Genomic DNA, 17,443 nt, shown 5'->3' on the forward strand with positions numbered 1-17,443 from the left:
CTAGGTTACTTTTGTTGCAACATGTGTTACGTTCACCAAAGGTGACCTTGTGACCCGGCATAAGCACTTCCTTTAGCAATGATCATATTGCTGCAACCCTTTGATCGTATAAATAAGCGGCTTAATATTACACTGTAAATACCAAACAACGTCATTTGGGGGATACATCTAAACTGCAAAAATATGTCGTCGCTCAAAGGGTATCTCATGGACGTGAAAAATCCGCTAACTTACCGAGAACTGTCGATAAAGGGAGAGTTGAAACACTGCTCATTTTGCTGTTTGTTTTGGGCACACAAAAGCATAGATGGCCTTACGAACTTTCTAATGGTGTAAAGCCGAGTTGGTGAACGCTATTCGTTCCCTGCTTACAACTGTCTATCAAATACGAGAGAAAGGCTACCGTGACAAGGTCTCATAAAGTCAACATTAGTGGATCATTTTACCTTCGCATGGTTAAAAATGTCGTACGAACGTCCTAAAATAAACTTGCCCTTCCCGCTCTTGATCTCTTCTTCCCCCATGGCCCCCTAGTTGATGTTAAGCGGGAAGCAAGGCTACGGTCGACGGCCGCTAGCGCTGAGTGTGTTGACAATTTTAGCTAGGTTAGGGTTAGCCTGCGAACACAGCCGTCCTTCTTCGCTTCCCGCTCCGAGTGGCGTTTCCCTTCGAGCGGGGAGCAAAGAAGGAGGGCTGTTTGCTCAGACTAGGTTAGCGTATGTTTCCCGTGCTCTTTATGCTCCTTTATGTAGTGGCCATGATACTATCCGGAAGCCAACCGGATACTAACCGGAAATATGTTGTGACACTGTTTTGCTTACTTGAGACAACAAAAACAGGAAGTTATCACTCGCAAGTGCGATCGTCGACGCACGCAAAAAAGCATCGGACGGCCTTTGAGCCACGATTCTCTCGGCTCTTCTGGATACCTGAATGCTGTAGTCGGAGATAATTAACGTAAATACTAGAACAAGTAACTGGGTTGATGTCGTGTATCAACAGTAGTCCGAAATGTCAGACTTCTTGTCGCCCTTATCTCTCCCCATGCGCCTCTCCACAGTCTTCTTCTCACTGATCATCCCCGTTACTTTGCTGAGTGCCCTTCCTTTCACCCCCACCCCACCCCTGGCTTATAGCCAGCAGAAATGTAAATACAAAGAAATGACTAGTTCGTTACTGCTGTGAAAAGAAATACCTTCCGATTTAGGAATTAAATCAGTCAGTTCGTTGCGTTCTGTCTATATTTCAGCTTCCTCGCATGATACGCTATATATTTTACATTAAGTTGCAACATTTCAATTAACATTTAAAGCTTTGTTCGTGCAGCGTGACTGTAGAGATCCAGATGATTATTATGGGGCCTATTTGTGTTTTCCATGATGGCATTACAATTTGGTGCAATATTTTAATTCGGTGTATTTGGTCTAATTTTCAAACGTGACCTCCAAGTCAGCTAAAATCAGCTCTTCAACTCTTTTCAGCAATCATAGTACTGTGCATGTTCTGCGAAAATTGCTGCCAGATTACGGAAGTAAACTCAAATAAGGGTATCACGGATTAGATGATTGACGGCTGAAATTAGTCTGATTTTCCCATTGTTAGGGCTTTGCTATTCTGGTAACAGGTATTCATAACCCTCCTTCAGCTATGGTGGAGAGATTTTTTACCCAAATTCATAAAGATTTGTATGGAGACGCCATGCTGGTGCCCATCCGTATGGGCACCAATATGGCGGCCGGAAACCAACTGAAACGTCTGTCACTCAGTTTTGCTACAAAAGCGTGAATTTATCCCCCGAGGAACTCTAAAACATTAAAATAATACTTTTTCTAAGACATGAACTGTTCAGATAGCCAAGTTCTCCGAAATAAGTCACTTTTTTAACCATCGAGACAGCTCTCTTAGCCGTCATGTAAATGCCGTGTCACGCAAAAGCTTAGAAATTCCAGCGTAGTGTATCACAAAACCAAGAACCCATTCGGAGCGAAAATTTGTATGAATATTAGTTTTCAGCTGCTCTTATACATCATTTACAGTAAAATCTCAGGAAGATCAATAGTTTTGTAGTTCGAATTTTGGTGACGTCATGTGAACACCAGCTATAATCAAGACAAAGTAACTCAGAAGCAGTTGAATGACTGAAAAGGTTAGTGTCGGCTGAACTACTCCCTTTTTATTCTGTGATTTCTTTAATATAATTTTTGCGTGTAGCTAAATTTATTTGGCATCTCTCTTTCGGCAAAAGCAAGGTTCTTTCTAAAGGCTTCGCACCTATGGATGGCAGTCTCGTCAGGTGTCAAAAAACAAAATAAGCAACTAAGAACATTTTTCTTCAGTGGCTAGAGGTCGTCATGGCCTTTTTCCCGTGCATCCCGAGGCCATTCTTATACAAGTTTAGGACGTTTTTGACTTAATTCAGGCAGCTGTAAAAGGTGATTGAATGAATTGTTAGTATAAATGAACGTCCTCTTGGAATTGAGTTTTTAACCGTCGCGGGTTTTTATTTGCAGCAATTCAAAAGGCGCTGACCTTTCTTTTGGGTTACAGTATTTCTTGTACAGTACAGGGTAACGCACGTTCAAAACCTCTTTCATAAAGACTCCACACTCTAGTCCTAGCGTGAGTTGCTTTTCTTGTTGTAAACCAGTGTTGACTGAATACAAATCTGTAAACGACAGGAAGAAAAATAATGGCCGGTCGATCAATCATTAGGCAGAATCGGTTTGGGCCTTCAGACTAATAGTGGGTCAGTAGGCTATGCCCAAGTAATAATAGAGAGGCAAGTCAAGACTGTGGTAAACTAAATGGCTTTATTTGCTTGGCTTAATTAAATCTCTTACAGTGTTAATCAGTGATTTTAACTGTGAAACTTGCTCTAGCTTTTTTGTCCTTCTATGACAACAGACAAATTTTAAAAAAAGCTAATTGTATTCTCTACGAAGCAAAGAGTAATATATATTAGCGAAAACTTAACATAAATTGCTCGGTAAAGGCAGCCAAAGGAAGCTTTATCCACTGACCCACCGCCGGACTGTAGAGCAGAGTGTAGTGCACCATTTATAGCAGGAAAAGGAATCGCAAATCTTTCTGCACACATAGCGACACACGAGTACCCATATCCAGTACCCCAAGCCACGTTTGGAACCTAAACAGACAAGAAACAAGAGGTAATTTTTTTTAGAGTGGGAATTTCAGGCGCTTGTAAGACTCTACTGTACTTTGAGTCGTCCCTAAACTTAGCTGATCACAAAATGACTATATACTTATCTGAGTTGCAACATGAGCAAATTATCATAACATACCAAAATAAGAAAATAGAAGAGGAAATTACACTCCTAATGAAGGAAAAAAAAGATTCGATTTATCCCCCGTCAGGTTCACGTGCTGTGGGACAGATCACACACTGAGTGATGTAAATCGATGATTATTTATCCAATTTTTAAATTAATTTGTTAATTAATTAATTAATTAATTAATTAATTAATACACTGTGACAGATAATGACTCTCACCGCGGTTTCTCGATTGCTTTCACTTACGTTTTGCGAGCTCTGTTTTCCTGGGTTGTACAGCGGTAGTTGAATCCACCTCCCCTTCGACAACGACGTAAATGGGAAGTTTCCCGCACATATCCGTCATTTCATCACTCAGTTCAGAACGGTCTTCTAGAGTTCCGACAACTTTGAGCTTCACTTCAGTTTGTTGTCTTAGTATCGCAACCCGTCCACCTTTGTCTCCCTAGTAAGAAAGTAATACATGAAAAGGGGAAATTCTTCATTCTATGAAAGTGATCTATAAAATGCTAGCTAGCTTGGAGCCAGACTTTCGTTTGGCTTGAGAAGCCCAAAGACTTTTTTTTTCACCTATTCATAAACAATGTTCAAGAAATTAAAGCCCAGCTTTGTCAGTTTTAGCTAATAGATTCCATATAGTTTATTTCCTTACTTGACATTAGCTATAAAGGAACGGGTTGAAATCAGTAAATTTACAAATTAGGGAGATTGAGTTTGGGAAATGTATATTTGTTTCATTTCCAATGCTGCCATGGTTCAAATTAACGAAAAGAAACGTTAAGTTACCAGCAGTTTCTTTAAGTTGCCTGGCTTAGGAACATCATCGATTGAATCTCTCAAAAAGCAGGAATTGGTCGCTGGCAGATGGATCATCGTCAAATTCTGCAAAACAAGGTCACACGTGATTTGCTTAGCAGTTCTAGACAGCTCTTGAATTAAAACTAAGTGACTAATAAGCCGAAAGAGGGCTTAAGGTTTCAGTTGTCTGACATAAGGAAACCAGTTTCCCGAAGGGCATATAGGCTGTTCATTACGAATTTGGCTCTATATATTTTCATATCCGCAGTTTCCAGACAGATCATATAATTTACACACTCAGAGACACAAGAGAAATGACACTGTCTTGTAGCACAAGAAAGTCCGCGGTCGACCGAAATGTACACTAGAATAACCTGTAGTATACGTATTATAGTACATGAACAGTCTAATCATGTTACAACCTTCTTAAAGTCGTAGAAGATGTCTCCTGCTTCATCATCGGGTGAAGTCTTTGGTACGTGGAAAGTCTCTGTTTCTTTCTCAGTGTCAACTTCAACCTGTTCGTCATAATCCTTGCCGTCTTTGTTCATCTTCAATGTGTATTTGGACACTGGATTACGTGCGGGATCCTGCATAATCTGAAGAATAAAAACGTATCAGGGTAACTATCCGATCTTTTAATATAATGTAGCCAGCGTTTAGTCCCACTTTTCAACGATAAGCCTCCGAGGGGAATTTCACACCAAAGGAGCTCAGTTACGGTATATTTTAAGTTATTATGGCCACGTACAAAATTAGCTTGCAATTGAAGGAAAACTGAAAATAATAGCTTACTAAGGTAGGAAAAAACCAAAGAGATAATAAAAAACCATAAATAAACAAGGATGGTTTAGGTTGGAAACGATTGACACGGATTACAGACGACGAACATGATACTTACTGTTAGGATAAACTTTTTAAGATGCGTAAAACGTGAATAAACTTGTTAATTATGCATTACTTTGGTCCATGTAAGCTGATCAGTTGGCATTTTATTGATCATGGCCAAGATTAATCGTCCACTGATTTAATCGTCCCCTTTTCTATATCGTATTTCGCGGCAAGAGGTGTTGCAATGCAGCCTCGAAATCCTTTCCCTTTTGGAAGCTAAGTTTCTCTTGAGCGTAGGACGATAAATTAAACTTTAAATCAGTTCTACTACACATAACGAAACGCATAGCAATTACAATGGAGTACTCAATTTTAAAGGCGTTACTTTTATTTACCTCTTTGTCCGTACATTTGCAGACAGTCGCTGCAGATGTAGCAACAACAAGAACGGAAAAGCACAGAAGGAACACTTTAAACTCCTGGTGAAGGAAAAAACCAAAACATGTAAGAGATTTATCCGGCTTCTGAGGAAAAGCAAGCTCTCTAGATTGCTGATATTTTTCTGACTAGAACATGTGTTAAATTTCCTTAGTAACGAATAGCAAAATTGTCAAATTAAAAGCTAAACTCACCATTTTTCTCTTGTAACAGAATAGCGACAGTTCTTCGTTCTTCTTGTGGCAGAGGACTTGAACCTTTCTCCAATGAGAATGGATGCAAATTCATAAACGAACCTTTTTTATACTATCAACCTTTCACTTGACATTACCAATTACATGAAATTTTACACCTGGTGTACGGATTGTTTCAGCTGCAATATTACAACCTTTATGACCTCGTACTAGCACTTCCTTCAGCTATGGTGCTACTGCGCGTGTTCAATATGCATAAGTGCAGTTCTGATTGCAGTTCCGGGATCCACCCTACCCGTCTCTAAATAAGTGCTTGGGGTAACTGAAACTTATTATTGGACCTGAAATTGGCAATGGTAATACACTTTGGTGCAAAGATCATGACAGAATGCATGGTAACTGAAAAATTCACCTTGTGATGCGTGTAATCAACAAACATGGCCTCACAGTGTCCTAGAATAAGCTGTTCAACCCGCTTCAGCAATCATATTATTGCGCATGTGTGCAAATATATCTACCTGACTATCCAGATTGTATGATCACTCGACCGAACCAAACTCAAAAGGGGGATGTTGCGGATTATACGATATTTTACACCTGCAACCAAGAGATTATCTCTTGCTGCAACTGAACTGATTATCTCATTATATTGTTTCAGCTCTACAACACAGGTCACATTTATGACCTCGCACTAGCACTTCCTTCAGCTATGGCGCTACAGAACATGCTCATAACCATACGTGCTGTTACCCTACCCCTCTCTTAATAAGTACGAAAAAACATCCGGAAATCCGAAAGTTATTACAGGGTCCATATGTCATGTCCATGATGGCATTACAACTTGGTGCAAAGATCCCAACAGACTGGTAAAAATTATATCCATCCGCACTGCTTGCAATAGATTTTCAACAAAGTGCAAGATTTTGATATGATGCATTTGGTCTAATTCTTCAAAGTCACCTAAAATCAACTCTTCAACTCTCTTCAGCAATCGTAGTCTTGCGCATGTGCTGCGGAAATTGCTGCCAGATTATGTAACTAAACTCAATTAGGGTAATTAAAGATTACATGGTTGACGGCTAAAATTAGACTGACTTTCCCATTGTTTGGACACATTATTCTGTTAACCGGAGTTCGTGTCTTTCCCTCAGCTATGGTGGCACTGCGCATGCCCAATAACTCTAAACTGCGTTCCTGGGAGAATTCCTGGAAACAAGCAAAAGAGCAAAAAACATATCTGAGCCAGAAATGAGAGGATGTGGTTATAAATTGAAAAGCGCGCACAGGTCGCGTAACTTTTGATGTGCCCTTAAGTTTTTCTAGGTTACTTTTGTTGCAACATGTGATACGTTCACCAAAGGTGACCTTGTGACCCGGCATAAGCACTTCCTTTAGCAATGATCATATTGCTGCAACCCTTTGATCGTATAAATAAGCGGCTTAATATTACACTGTAAATACCAAACAACGTCATTTGGGGGATACATCTAAACTGCAAAAATATGTCGTCGCTCAAAGGGTATCTCATGGACGTGAAAAATCCGCTGACTTACCGAGAACTGTCGATAAAGGGAGATTTAAAACACTGCTCATTTTGCAGGTTGGTTTTGGGCACACAAAAGCATAGATGGCCTTACGAACTTTCTAATGGTGTAAAGCCGAGTTGGTGAACGCTATTCGTTCCCTGCTTACAACTGTCTATTAAATCCGAAAGAAAGGCTACCGTGACAAGGTCGCATAAAGTCAACATTAGTGGCTCATTTTACTTTCGCATGATTAAAAATGTCGTACGAACGTCCTAAAATAAACTTGCGCTTCCCGCTCTTGATCTCTTCTTCCCCCACGGCCCCCTAGTTGATGTTAAGCGGGAAGCAAGGCTACGGTCGACGGCCGCTAGCGCTGAGTGTGTCAACAATTTTAGCTAGTTTAGGGTTAGCCTGTGAACTCAGCCGTCCTTCTTCGCTTCCCGCTCCGAGTGGCGTTTCCCTTCGAGCGAGGAGCAAAGAAGGAGGGCTGTTTTTTCAGTCTAGGTTAGCGTAGTTTTCCCGTACTCTTTATGCTCCTTTATGTAGTGACCATGATACTATCCGGAAGCCAACCGGATACTAACCGGAAATATGTCGTGACACTGTTTTGCTTACTTGAGACAACAAAAACAGGAAGTTATCACTCGCAAGTGCGATCGTCGACACACACAAAAAAGGACCGGACCGCCTTTGAGCCACGATTCTGGTTCTCTCGGCTCTTCTGGATACCTGAATGCTGTAGTCGGAGATAATTAACGTAAATACTAGAACAAGTAACTGGGTTGATGTCGTGTATCAACAGTAGTCCGAAATGTCAGACTTCTTGTCGCCCTTATCTCTCCCCATGCGCCTCTCCACAGTCTTCTTCTCACTGATCATATTCGTTACTTTGCTGAGTACCCTTCCTTTCACCCCCACCCCACCCCTGGCTTATAGCCGGCAGGAATGTAGATACAAAGAAATGACTGGTTCGTTACTGCTGTGAAAAGAAATACCTTCCGATTTAGGAATTAAATCAGTCAGTTCGTTGCGTTCTGTCTATATTTCAGCTTCTTCGCTTGATACGCTAAATATTTTACATTAAGTTGCAACATTTCAATTAACATTTAAAGCTTTGTTCCCGCAGCGTGACTGTAGAGATCCAGATGATTATTATGGGGCCTATTTATCATATCCATGATGGCATTACAATTTGGTGCAACATTTTAATTTGGTGTATTTGGTCCAATTTTCAAACGTGACCTCCAAGTCAGCTAAAATCAGCTCTTTATCATAGTACTGTGCATGTTCTGCGAAAATTGCTGCCAGATTACGGAAGTAAACTCAAATAAGGGTATCACGGATTAGATGATTGACGGCTGAAATTAGACTGATTTTCCCATTGTTAGGGCTTTGCTATTCTGGTAACCGGTATTCATAACCCTCCTTCAGCTAGGGTGGCACTGCGCATGCCCAATAACTCTAAATGACGGTTCTGGAAGAGTTCCTGGAAACAAGCAAAAGAGCAAAATCTTATCTGGGCCAGAAATAAGTGGCTGTGGTTATGAATTAAGGAACGCGCACAGGTCGCGTAACTTTTGATGTGTCCCTAAGTTTTTCTAAATTACTTTTTTTTGCAACATGTGATACGTTCACCAAAGGTGACCTTTTGACCCGGCATAAGCACTTCCTTTAGCAATGATCATATTGCTGCAACCCCTTTGATCGTATAAATAAGCGGTTTAATATTACACTGTAAATACCAAACAACGTCATTTGGGGGATACATCTAAAGTGCAAAATATGGCGTCGCTGAAAGGGTATCTCATGGACGTCAAATAAATCCGCTGACTTACCGAGGACTGTCCATAACGTGGGAGATATATAACACTGCTTATTTTGCAGTTTATTTTAGGCACATAAAAGCATAGATGGCCTTAGGGACTTTCTAATGGTGTAAAGCCGGGTTGGAAGTGAACGCTATTCGTTCCCTGCTTACGACTGTCTATCAAATACGAAAGAAAGGCCACCATGACAAGGTCTCATAAAGTCAACTTTTGTGGATCATTTTACTTTCGCATGGTCAAAAATGTCGCACGAATGTCCCAACATAAACTTGCCGTTCCCGCTCTTGGTCTCTCCTACCTCACGGCCTCCTAGTTGATGTTAAGCGGGAAGCAAGGCTACGGTCGACGGTCGCTGAGTGTGTCAGCAATTTTAGCTAGGTTAAGGTTTGCCTGCGAGAACAGCTGTCCTTTTGCTCTTCCCGCTCCGAGTGGCGTGTCACTCCGAGCGAGGAGCAAAGGAGGGCTGTTTTGTCAGGCTAGGTTAGGGTGTTCACGGTTTTTTCCGTGTTCTGTATGCTCCTTAACGTAGTGGCCATGATACTAACCGGAAACCAACCGGATACTAACCGGAAATATGTTGCGACACTGTTTTGCTTACTTGAGGCAACAAAAACAGGAAATTATCACTCGCAAGTGTGGTCGTCGACACAGAAAAAAGCATCGGACGGCCTTTTAATAAGCTACGATTCTGGTTCTCTCGGCTCTTCTGGATACCTGAATGCTGTAGTCGGAAATAAACGTAATTAGAGCAAGTGATTGGCCAGATGTCGTGTATCAACAGTAGTCCGAAATGTCAGACTTCTTCTCGTACTTATCTCTCCCCATGCGCCTCTCCACAGTCCTCCCTCACTGATCATCCCCGTTACTTTGCTGAGTACCCTTCCTTTCACCCCCACCCCACCCCTGGCTTGTAGCCGGCAGGAATGTAGATACAAAGAAATGGCTAGTTCATCACTGCTGTGAAAAGAAATACCTTCCGATTTAGAAATTAAACCAGTCAGTTCGTTGTGTTTTGTCTATATTTAAACTTCCTCGCTTGATACGTTAAAATATTTTATATTAAGTTGCAACATTTTAAAAACTTTGTTCGCGCAGCGTGACTGTCAACTCATTTATAGTCCCGAAAAGGGTGAGGGATTTCCAAGACTGTAAAAATGGACGTGTCCTTCCAAAACCGTCGTCGATTGAAGCATATTTTATGCAACGACCAAATTGGTCGTTTGAATTTGGATATCAAACATCAAACCTGCAGGATATTGACAGTAATATAAAGAGTAAAATTTCACGCAGTAAGAATTTCGACCTTAGAGCAAAAACCTAATAGTGAAGTTTTAAGCTGATTTACTGAGTTAGCTTACAACGGTCATTGTAGACAATATCTCGCCGACTTCTGTGGAATGTGGCGTAAGAGTTGGATTCGGTTTTCGTAGGAAACAGTCAAGCAATTGTTTTAGAAGAGGTGGAAAATAGCTCTGCTTCACTGCATGATGTAGTGTTTTGAAAGCACAGCTAAGATTCCTTACAGTTTCAATATGGAATTCACTTTTCAGTAGACCAAGGTAAATAAGAATACTTTCACCAATGGGCCACACGTCGCATTTCAGTGTGACAAAAACACGCGAGAACAAGGAATCAACACACTTCATAAGTAATTCCCAGTCGCCTTCGACTGCCAGAATGTCACAAATCCGTTTGAAGTGTTTTCCTGTGTTACTCTCAGCTTCTTGAGCTGAAGACGGAAGAATTTCCTTGGCAACCGCCGACGCTAGTGTCTGAAGGCGCAGCTGGTCCAATCCGAACAGCTTAGGGCTTGACTTGCAAAGAAAAGAAGCGAAGATGGCAGCAAGATCTCTAGGAAAATACTTCGCGGTAAATAAATGTTCTAGGGCCAAGAGGGGACCCTCAAGGTCCTTGACAATGTCCACATCATCCTCCTGTTTAAGAAGCCCCATTCTCACTAAAATGCAAGTACCAAGAGCTGCTGGGTTGGAATGTTCGTGTACGAGGCCACGCTTCATAACAGCAGCTGCCCAACTGAGCAGCAAGTGCTGGTCACTCGCCAAAGCAACACAGACTCGAAGAAAAATCTTCGCTATTTTATCTGCTACCCAGGGTCCATCGTCTGGCAATACTTTGCTCAGAAGCGTGCTAAATGAGGAACCTTTCTGTTTCAGACAAAAGATAAAGTGGCCTGGGTGCTGTAAAAAGGCTTCTAAAACATCTTCGGCAAATGAAGCTTGTCCACTTTTGTTACTTAACATGTGATCCAAACGCGAGAGACAGTTTTCGCCGTTGTTCACTACAAAACTGCTTTCAATTTCATAAACATCTTCCGAGACTTTCCCTGAATCTCCAAGGACTACTAAGATTTTGTTAAGCTTTTTAAGGCACCCTTCACACGCTTCATAGTCAATATCTACGCCTTTCTGTTCACACTGACTCTGCAATGTTGTGAGGTCACATGGAGCCTCCAAGACTGCGTTACCGCACAAGTTCTGCGCTGTCAGTGAATTTTCAGTGCTGTACCCGTTGCCACTTTCAACCAGTATTTGCGCGGAAGTTTTTAACTTTTCTACGGTGGGTTCTTTCTTTTGCGGTTTCCATTCCAACCTAGAAACCGTCGTCGATGGCTTTGAAGAAAAATGCAAGGAGTCTTGAAGTCCTTGCATCAACTTCGTTAACACTTTTGACTCCAAATTTCTTCCAAGTTGACCGCTTGTCTCAAAGGTACACAGTTTTAAATCATAAAGACATCGTTTTGTGAGTTTATCATCCAGCGCTGCTATTGTGTACGATGACAAGGGAAACCGAATTAACGAAGTAGAAGCTGTTAAAATTAGATTCAAGGATTTTCTTTCGAAGATGGTCGCCACAGATTTGATTGTTTTCGTGGATGTAGTGGAGACTAAGCCATCCATTACTTCTCGCTTCTGTGTCAAATTAGTTAAGATTAGATGGTAAATCTTCAGAGACAAAGCATTTCTGTTTGTTACACGGTCCGTGAATTTCAAGAGCGTTTTATCGCAAACTTGTTGGATCTTTACAGGCGTTAACATGTCGGACAGTTTGGCCTCACCGTTTTGATTTTCATGTCGGCTATGCTCACATACATCTGCCCTAGAAAGGGTTTCACAAGGAACAGTTTCCTTACAAATGGATTGATTCCGCTTAGGCTTGTAGTGGAGTAAAACATCAGCGCTTGCTTTCCGGTTAAACTTGAATGCTAAACCAACGGCAGTGAAGCCAAGTTTGTCTTTGATGTTCCGGTCACAGCCAGCATCAAGAAGCGTCTTCAGATTTGGAAGATTTCCTTGTTTTGCGGCAAGATGAAGCGCGGTGCGGCCGAGTTTGTTCCGAGCGTTAACGTCACATAAGGCTGACACTAACACAAGAAGGATGTCTTCAGCTCCTGTACGTTCACTGCTGATGTGTAGTGAAGTCATCCCTTCCTGAAGGAAGCGAGAACATAGAGCAAATTTTAGCAGTATAGTCGCTGTGACTCCCATACTCTCTGGTTTAACCGCCATTTAAAGAGGTCTTTAAATTGTTTTGAACGATACGCGAAACCGCGTTCAGATCTTCCCCAGAAAAAAGAGACACAAGAGCGTGGTTTCCCACACTGACTTCTGTTTTTAAAATGTGACATATACTAAGGACAGGTTTGTTGTGGGGGGTGGGTGTGGAAAAGGTCTAGGTTACCATTGGGTTCTAGAGGCTTTCTGTCGGGCGACTCCCTATTCTGGTTAAATCCTTCGGCCAATTGGTCCTCGTTCAAACCCGCCTTGGAAAATAATCTTCCGACACCCCTGCTAATTCAGAAGAGAACCCAGCTCTTTACCCTAGGAGCATGATTCTTCAGAGCAGGGAAGCCTAACAGTCATTCAAGGAGACTTCAGTTACAAAGGACAATTTCAGATCTTCAGATTTTAATTATATCAAGGGAACTTTAGAATAAGATTAATCGAAGGATTCAGGAAGTGCGCATAGGTTAATTGCGTAATTAGTTAATTGATCTACACAGTTTAATTTTTCGACGAATTTTAGACGAACTGTATCTATCATGTATATACTTTGTACAAAGTTTAGTTTAATTTCATTACGTTTTTTGGACTACCCCATAAGATACTGAGCTTTAATTATCGTGCTTAAATAATGGTTGTCTGTCTGTCTGTCTGTCTGTCTGACAGCAACAACAACAACAACAACAACAACAGCAACAACAAATAAACAACTACCAGATCACTTAAAAAAAACAAGAATTACTAACATCAAACGGCAGCAGAAACATCAACCACAATAATTAACTGACCTGCCTCCTCAGTTACGTTTTTGAGTGAAAATCAAGAAACTTACTTTTGTACGGCTGTTAATATCACATCCCGCCAGAACCAACTTTTCAACAAGATCTTTATTTCCCTGTAGAGTGGCTAAATGAAGAGCTGTGAAGCCCATAGCATCCCTTGATTCAATATTGCATCCTGTGTCTGTTGTTGTGAGGGCGTGGACAGCTTTGAGATCCCGGGCTATCACCGCATTATGAAGGGCGGAATAGCCGTATACTTCCGGCATATCTAGGCATGAAAAGAAATAAACATGTGAGACTGAATTCTGTCCTGTTTCTAGAACTTGTTACTGTCCAATCTTGTCCCTGTCTTCTTTCCTTACTGTCCAACCTTGCCAAGGAGAACGAAGACTCTGAATGCAAAGTTGTTTATTGCTCTGATTAGACCCGGGATTAGAGCGGTTTTCAACTGAGTGTCGTAAAACCAAAACCAATGTGATAACTGTAGCCAATCACAAAGGACATGGACAATCCAGTGAACCAATCAAAACTCGAACTGATAAAACGTAGTTGATGCAATGCGCGGGAAAACGTGTGCAAATGAGTCATAATAATTGGTTTTGGTTTTGCTTCTGATTGGATGAAAAAGTGGCGCGAATTTTTTGAGCCAATCGTGTTGCCTAGTTGATACAAAACCAATTACTTTTCGAAACTCAAATGAAAACCGCTCTAACCACTATATAGGTCTAGCAATGACTAGTTTTCTTCATAAGTATAAGCAACATGTATATGCAGACGCTTTGATAATTATAGCTCCTTTTGTCAGGAAAGTTTCCTACCAAAGACTCAACTTAGGGGTGGACCTTTTGACTCTTGAGGGTGGGGTGGCGTGAAGAATACTTACACCAAAAAAATTCATCCAAACGACCGCTAACGGAAAGAAAACGCCAGGCACGTTCAGTGCGCCGAAAAAAAATGTTACGCGGAGGAAAAAGTATCATGTGCACTGAAATCCCGAGAAAACATTTGTAATGCATGAATTTCTTCATCATGTCTACAGTTATGACCCAGATTGTTATCATTTTCACCAATGTGACTAATTTGTTAACTCTCTCTTGTACTTAGTCCTTCTGTGTTTCCGTTGCTTTGAATCACTTAGTTCATTTAAAGTTACTGTATTTTGTTTTTCCTTGTTGAACGACTAAGCAATACTGCAAAAATTTCTGGACATGCGAAATAAAGCTTCTTGTTCAGTGTTGTTTACATCATTTGACCACTGGCTTTAGTGTATTTCCCTCCAACAGCACGTGTTAGGTGACTGAGCCGTGAGGATATCTACCCAAATCTTGCCTTCTTTTTGTTGTGTTTTATTTGACTTATTTTCATCCTAGCGAGTAGACCGGAATCGAAAGACCGGCGGAAATCGAGCCTTCCTAGCGATCCTCTCTCGTGAGTTCCCCTATCTACCGCATCAACAACGCGCCGGGTGGCCGTTTCTGAGAAGGATCGCTCGATAGACCGGTACATCTATCGAGTACAATTCTTCACAGACTAAGCTAGACTAGACTTGTCTTAATTAACCTTAAGTTTCATTTGTCTTCTCATAGCACATCGCCACTTATTTAAGTGTAAACACTCTCTTCCCTGAACTGAGGCTGAAGCCATCTTTTTAATACTCACCTGAACGCGCCGATATCCCCAATCCAACGAATTCAGATCATGCCAGATGGCTATGTCCGTATGCATTATACCATGTTTGTTTTCAACATTGCCAACATTTCATCAATTTGCATCGCCAGCGAATCAGCTATGTTTGTTTCAGCGTACATTGACAACAAATTCGCGACGTTCGTTAATTTTTAGCGCACATAACTTGAAAGGGCAGACTGACGCGGCAACTCGATACAACAGGAAAGGTCAACATTTACAAGCTTACCTAAGATCTTGAGTGAAAAAGCGCTGTTTGTATTCCCGTTCCAATACTCATAGCTTGTCGCAAACAGTATCGTCGCTCCGTTCGGAAAGGAATTCCAATTTTGTATGCAAATCTTTTTGAAACACGCTTAGCCCACGAAAGCATGGAAACAATTTCACGAGACTTGCAGTGATTAACTTCTTGATCTGCCGTGGAATGTTCATTTGTCATCCCGCTCTTTTGTCATCAAATCCTTACTCAAACAATGAACATGATTATTATTTATTGAAAGGCCACTGTCCTGCAAATGGACTTTTAATCGGATAACAAAACTTTGACAATGATTTCTGTCATCTGCAGCTCAAAATAAAATTTTCTAAATAATTCAGTTTGCGCGCGCGTGATCATGATACAAATTTGAACACTGTACTGTCCAATATATTACAGCGATGCTATATTAGTTTTGAAGCAGGCTGTGTTATCTGATACCTCTTAATGCATGGCTGACATTTATCCAGACTGTCATTTGAAACGTCGGCTGTCACATTAACTTTAAATTTAATTGTTTTGAAGTGGGTGTCATTTAGTTTCAGTATTCTTGATGGTTCTAGAATCTTAAGGGTAACATGTATGAACGAGGAAACGCAGAAGAAAAAAAAAGCAAAACTAAAAACTAAAAAGCACAACCGAAAAACGCACCAGCACCAGCAACAGCACGCAATTGCAACAGGATCCAGACGACCATTCCGATCCCCTAGTCCGTTCTACCCAAGTTTTACCGAAACTCCAAATAGGACATTTTTTGTCAAATTTCTCAGGGGAGCCTCAGGGTGTTTCGACATGCAGGAACCCATCGCGTGACATCAATGCGCAATCTATCTGATTCTCGTGGTACTCATGGGTTGCAATTTGCACTCGCACTTAATGACATTTGTGAAGGGGACAGTTCGAAAAGCCTGCGTCGAAGGTTTGGGCCACGAAAATGACAAAAAAAATGAAAATGTCATGCCGACTTGGAAGCAGACATTGTCCGATGTTACAAAAAACAAAACAGAACAAAAGCATTTTCTTAGCCGTTCACTGACGATATGTGAAGAGTGACCATTTTCTTTCACTTTGGAGAACGCAAATCATCAGCACGGCCAACTTTCGTATTTATATTTAGGATCGAACGCTCCGTGCATGTGTACACAGCGGCAGCTAGCCTTTTTTTTTTTTTGTAGACCTGAAGATTCGGATAACCTCATCGTGTTATACATGTATTTAAACTGGCTGGCTAAGATTCGTTTTTTTACGGGCGTGTCGCGTTTTCGTATCCGTCTTCACGGTTGCCGTAAAGGAGCTCAGTCACAGTATTTTGAGTTATTTTGGCCATGTACAGAATTACCTTTAAATTGAAGGAAACCTGAAAATCATACTGAGATAGAAATACTCCAAAGAGATAATAATAATTCATGAGGGAACAAGGATGATTAAGGATGGAGAAAATTAACACCGATCACAAAACAACGAACTTGAAAAATTTAGGCTAAACTTTTCAAGATGTGCAATTTCGTTACGTATCTCCTTTAAAACTTCCTATTAGTAATATGTGGTGCAAGAGGCTGACAATTCTTTAGATATTTTCTCAAAGTTGATACTAACCAATTCCGTTGTTTGAATGCACACGTGACTCCTCGTTTTATGATAACGCTTTGCCTTCTAGGTAAATCATGGGCTCGATTTCCGACGGGGCTAATTTCACGAACTGCGGCTGGAAATCGAGCCTAGATAAACCAGTGTCTCCTAGCGTAACAGCTGCAGGCGTGCAAAGTGTTGCTGAACGGTTAATTTTGTTGAGCAATGACTAAAATTGGTACAAACGAGCGAGCGACTTAAGGCGGTGCATTAGAACTAGCCGCTACGACTGCGATTACGACAACCACATTCATAGAGAATTACCCGTCTATGTACATGGCGGAAATGAGCCACTTTATGCTTCATTATTCTTTTAACACTGTTTCCGGCGCACACGACAAAAATCAAATATATCACGGCATATATAAAATCGCACTAGTTTTCATCGAAAAATATGTCATCATATTTTAACTGCTAGTGAATTGTAACGTTCAGTCAATTCGAAAACAGAAAAGTCTCGTCGCGGGACTGATGGGCTCCAATTGAGCTATAACGAAAATCTCAGTTTAGTTTCCTTACCTTTCAACGTCCTGCTCGCAACAAAAACTCTCTCTCACTAGGGAAATTAATATTTCATTCTTTAAAACAATACGCATGGCCGCCATCTGGCCTTCATAGTGGAACAATTTTCATTGGGTAAGAGCTCTCGTTACCATTATGGAAC

General features: G+C 41.1%; 2 protein-coding genes across 4 annotated transcripts; both read right to left on the minus strand.

Annotated features, from left to right (window-relative positions):
- Nucleotides 1-2,483: 2,483 nt before the first annotated feature.
- On the minus strand, nucleotides 2,484-5,584 carry LOC145498499 (uncharacterized). Its single transcript, XM_081478421.1, has 7 exons — nucleotides 5,554-5,584; nucleotides 5,317-5,400; nucleotides 4,513-4,689; nucleotides 4,079-4,174; nucleotides 3,570-3,737; nucleotides 3,025-3,145; nucleotides 2,484-2,665 (listed from the first exon to the last, which is right to left on the minus strand). The coding sequence occupies exons 1-7, from the start codon at nucleotides 5,554-5,556 to the stop codon at nucleotides 2,484-2,486; spliced, it is 831 nt and encodes a 276-aa protein (XP_081334547.1). The 5' UTR covers nucleotides 5,557-5,584.
- A 3,325-nt stretch (nucleotides 5,585-8,909) lies between these two features.
- On the minus strand, nucleotides 8,910-17,349 carry LOC145497314 (uncharacterized). 3 transcript variants are annotated; one of them, XM_081477139.1, is made up of 3 exons: nucleotides 17,299-17,349; nucleotides 13,259-13,476; nucleotides 8,910-12,354 (listed from the first exon to the last, which is right to left on the minus strand). In XM_081477139.1, exons 2-3 carry the CDS (start codon nucleotides 13,472-13,474, stop codon nucleotides 10,255-10,257), a joined length of 2,316 nt encoding a protein of 771 aa, XP_081333265.1. In that variant the 5' UTR covers nucleotides 13,475-13,476; nucleotides 17,299-17,349; the 3' UTR covers nucleotides 8,910-10,254. The 3 variants fall into 3 exon arrangements, with proteins under 3 accessions (XP_081333265.1, XP_081333263.1, XP_081333264.1); XM_081477137.1 differs by lacking the exon at nucleotides 17,299-17,349 and adding an exon at nucleotides 15,124-15,330; XM_081477138.1 differs by lacking the exon at nucleotides 17,299-17,349 and adding an exon at nucleotides 14,868-15,330.
- Nucleotides 17,350-17,443: the final 94 nt, after the last annotated feature.

Source organism: Orbicella franksi, chromosome 9 (genome assembly GCF_964199315.1).
Source record: "Orbicella franksi chromosome 9, jaOrbFran1.1, whole genome shotgun sequence".
Taxonomy (NCBI): Eukaryota; Metazoa; Cnidaria; class Anthozoa; order Scleractinia; family Merulinidae; genus Orbicella; species Orbicella franksi.

Coding starts and splice junctions, on each gene's coding strand:
- LOC145498499 (XM_081478421.1), bottom strand. Junction 4,690..5,316: donor GCAAATGTACGGACAAAGAG/GTAAATAAAAGT, acceptor TTTATTCTTCAG/ATTATGCAGGATCCCGCACG. Junction 3,146..3,569: donor AGGTGGATTCAACTACCGCT/GTACAACCCAGG, acceptor TTGTCTGTTTAG/GTTCCAAACGTGGCTTGGGG.
- LOC145497314 (XM_081477139.1), bottom strand. CDS start 13,474: ATGCCGGAAGTATACGGCTATTCCGCCCTTCATAATGCGGTGATAGCC. Junction 12,355..13,258: donor ATATTAACAGCCGTACAAAA/GTAAGTTTCTTG, acceptor CGCTTCCTTCAG/GAAGGGATGACTTCACTACA.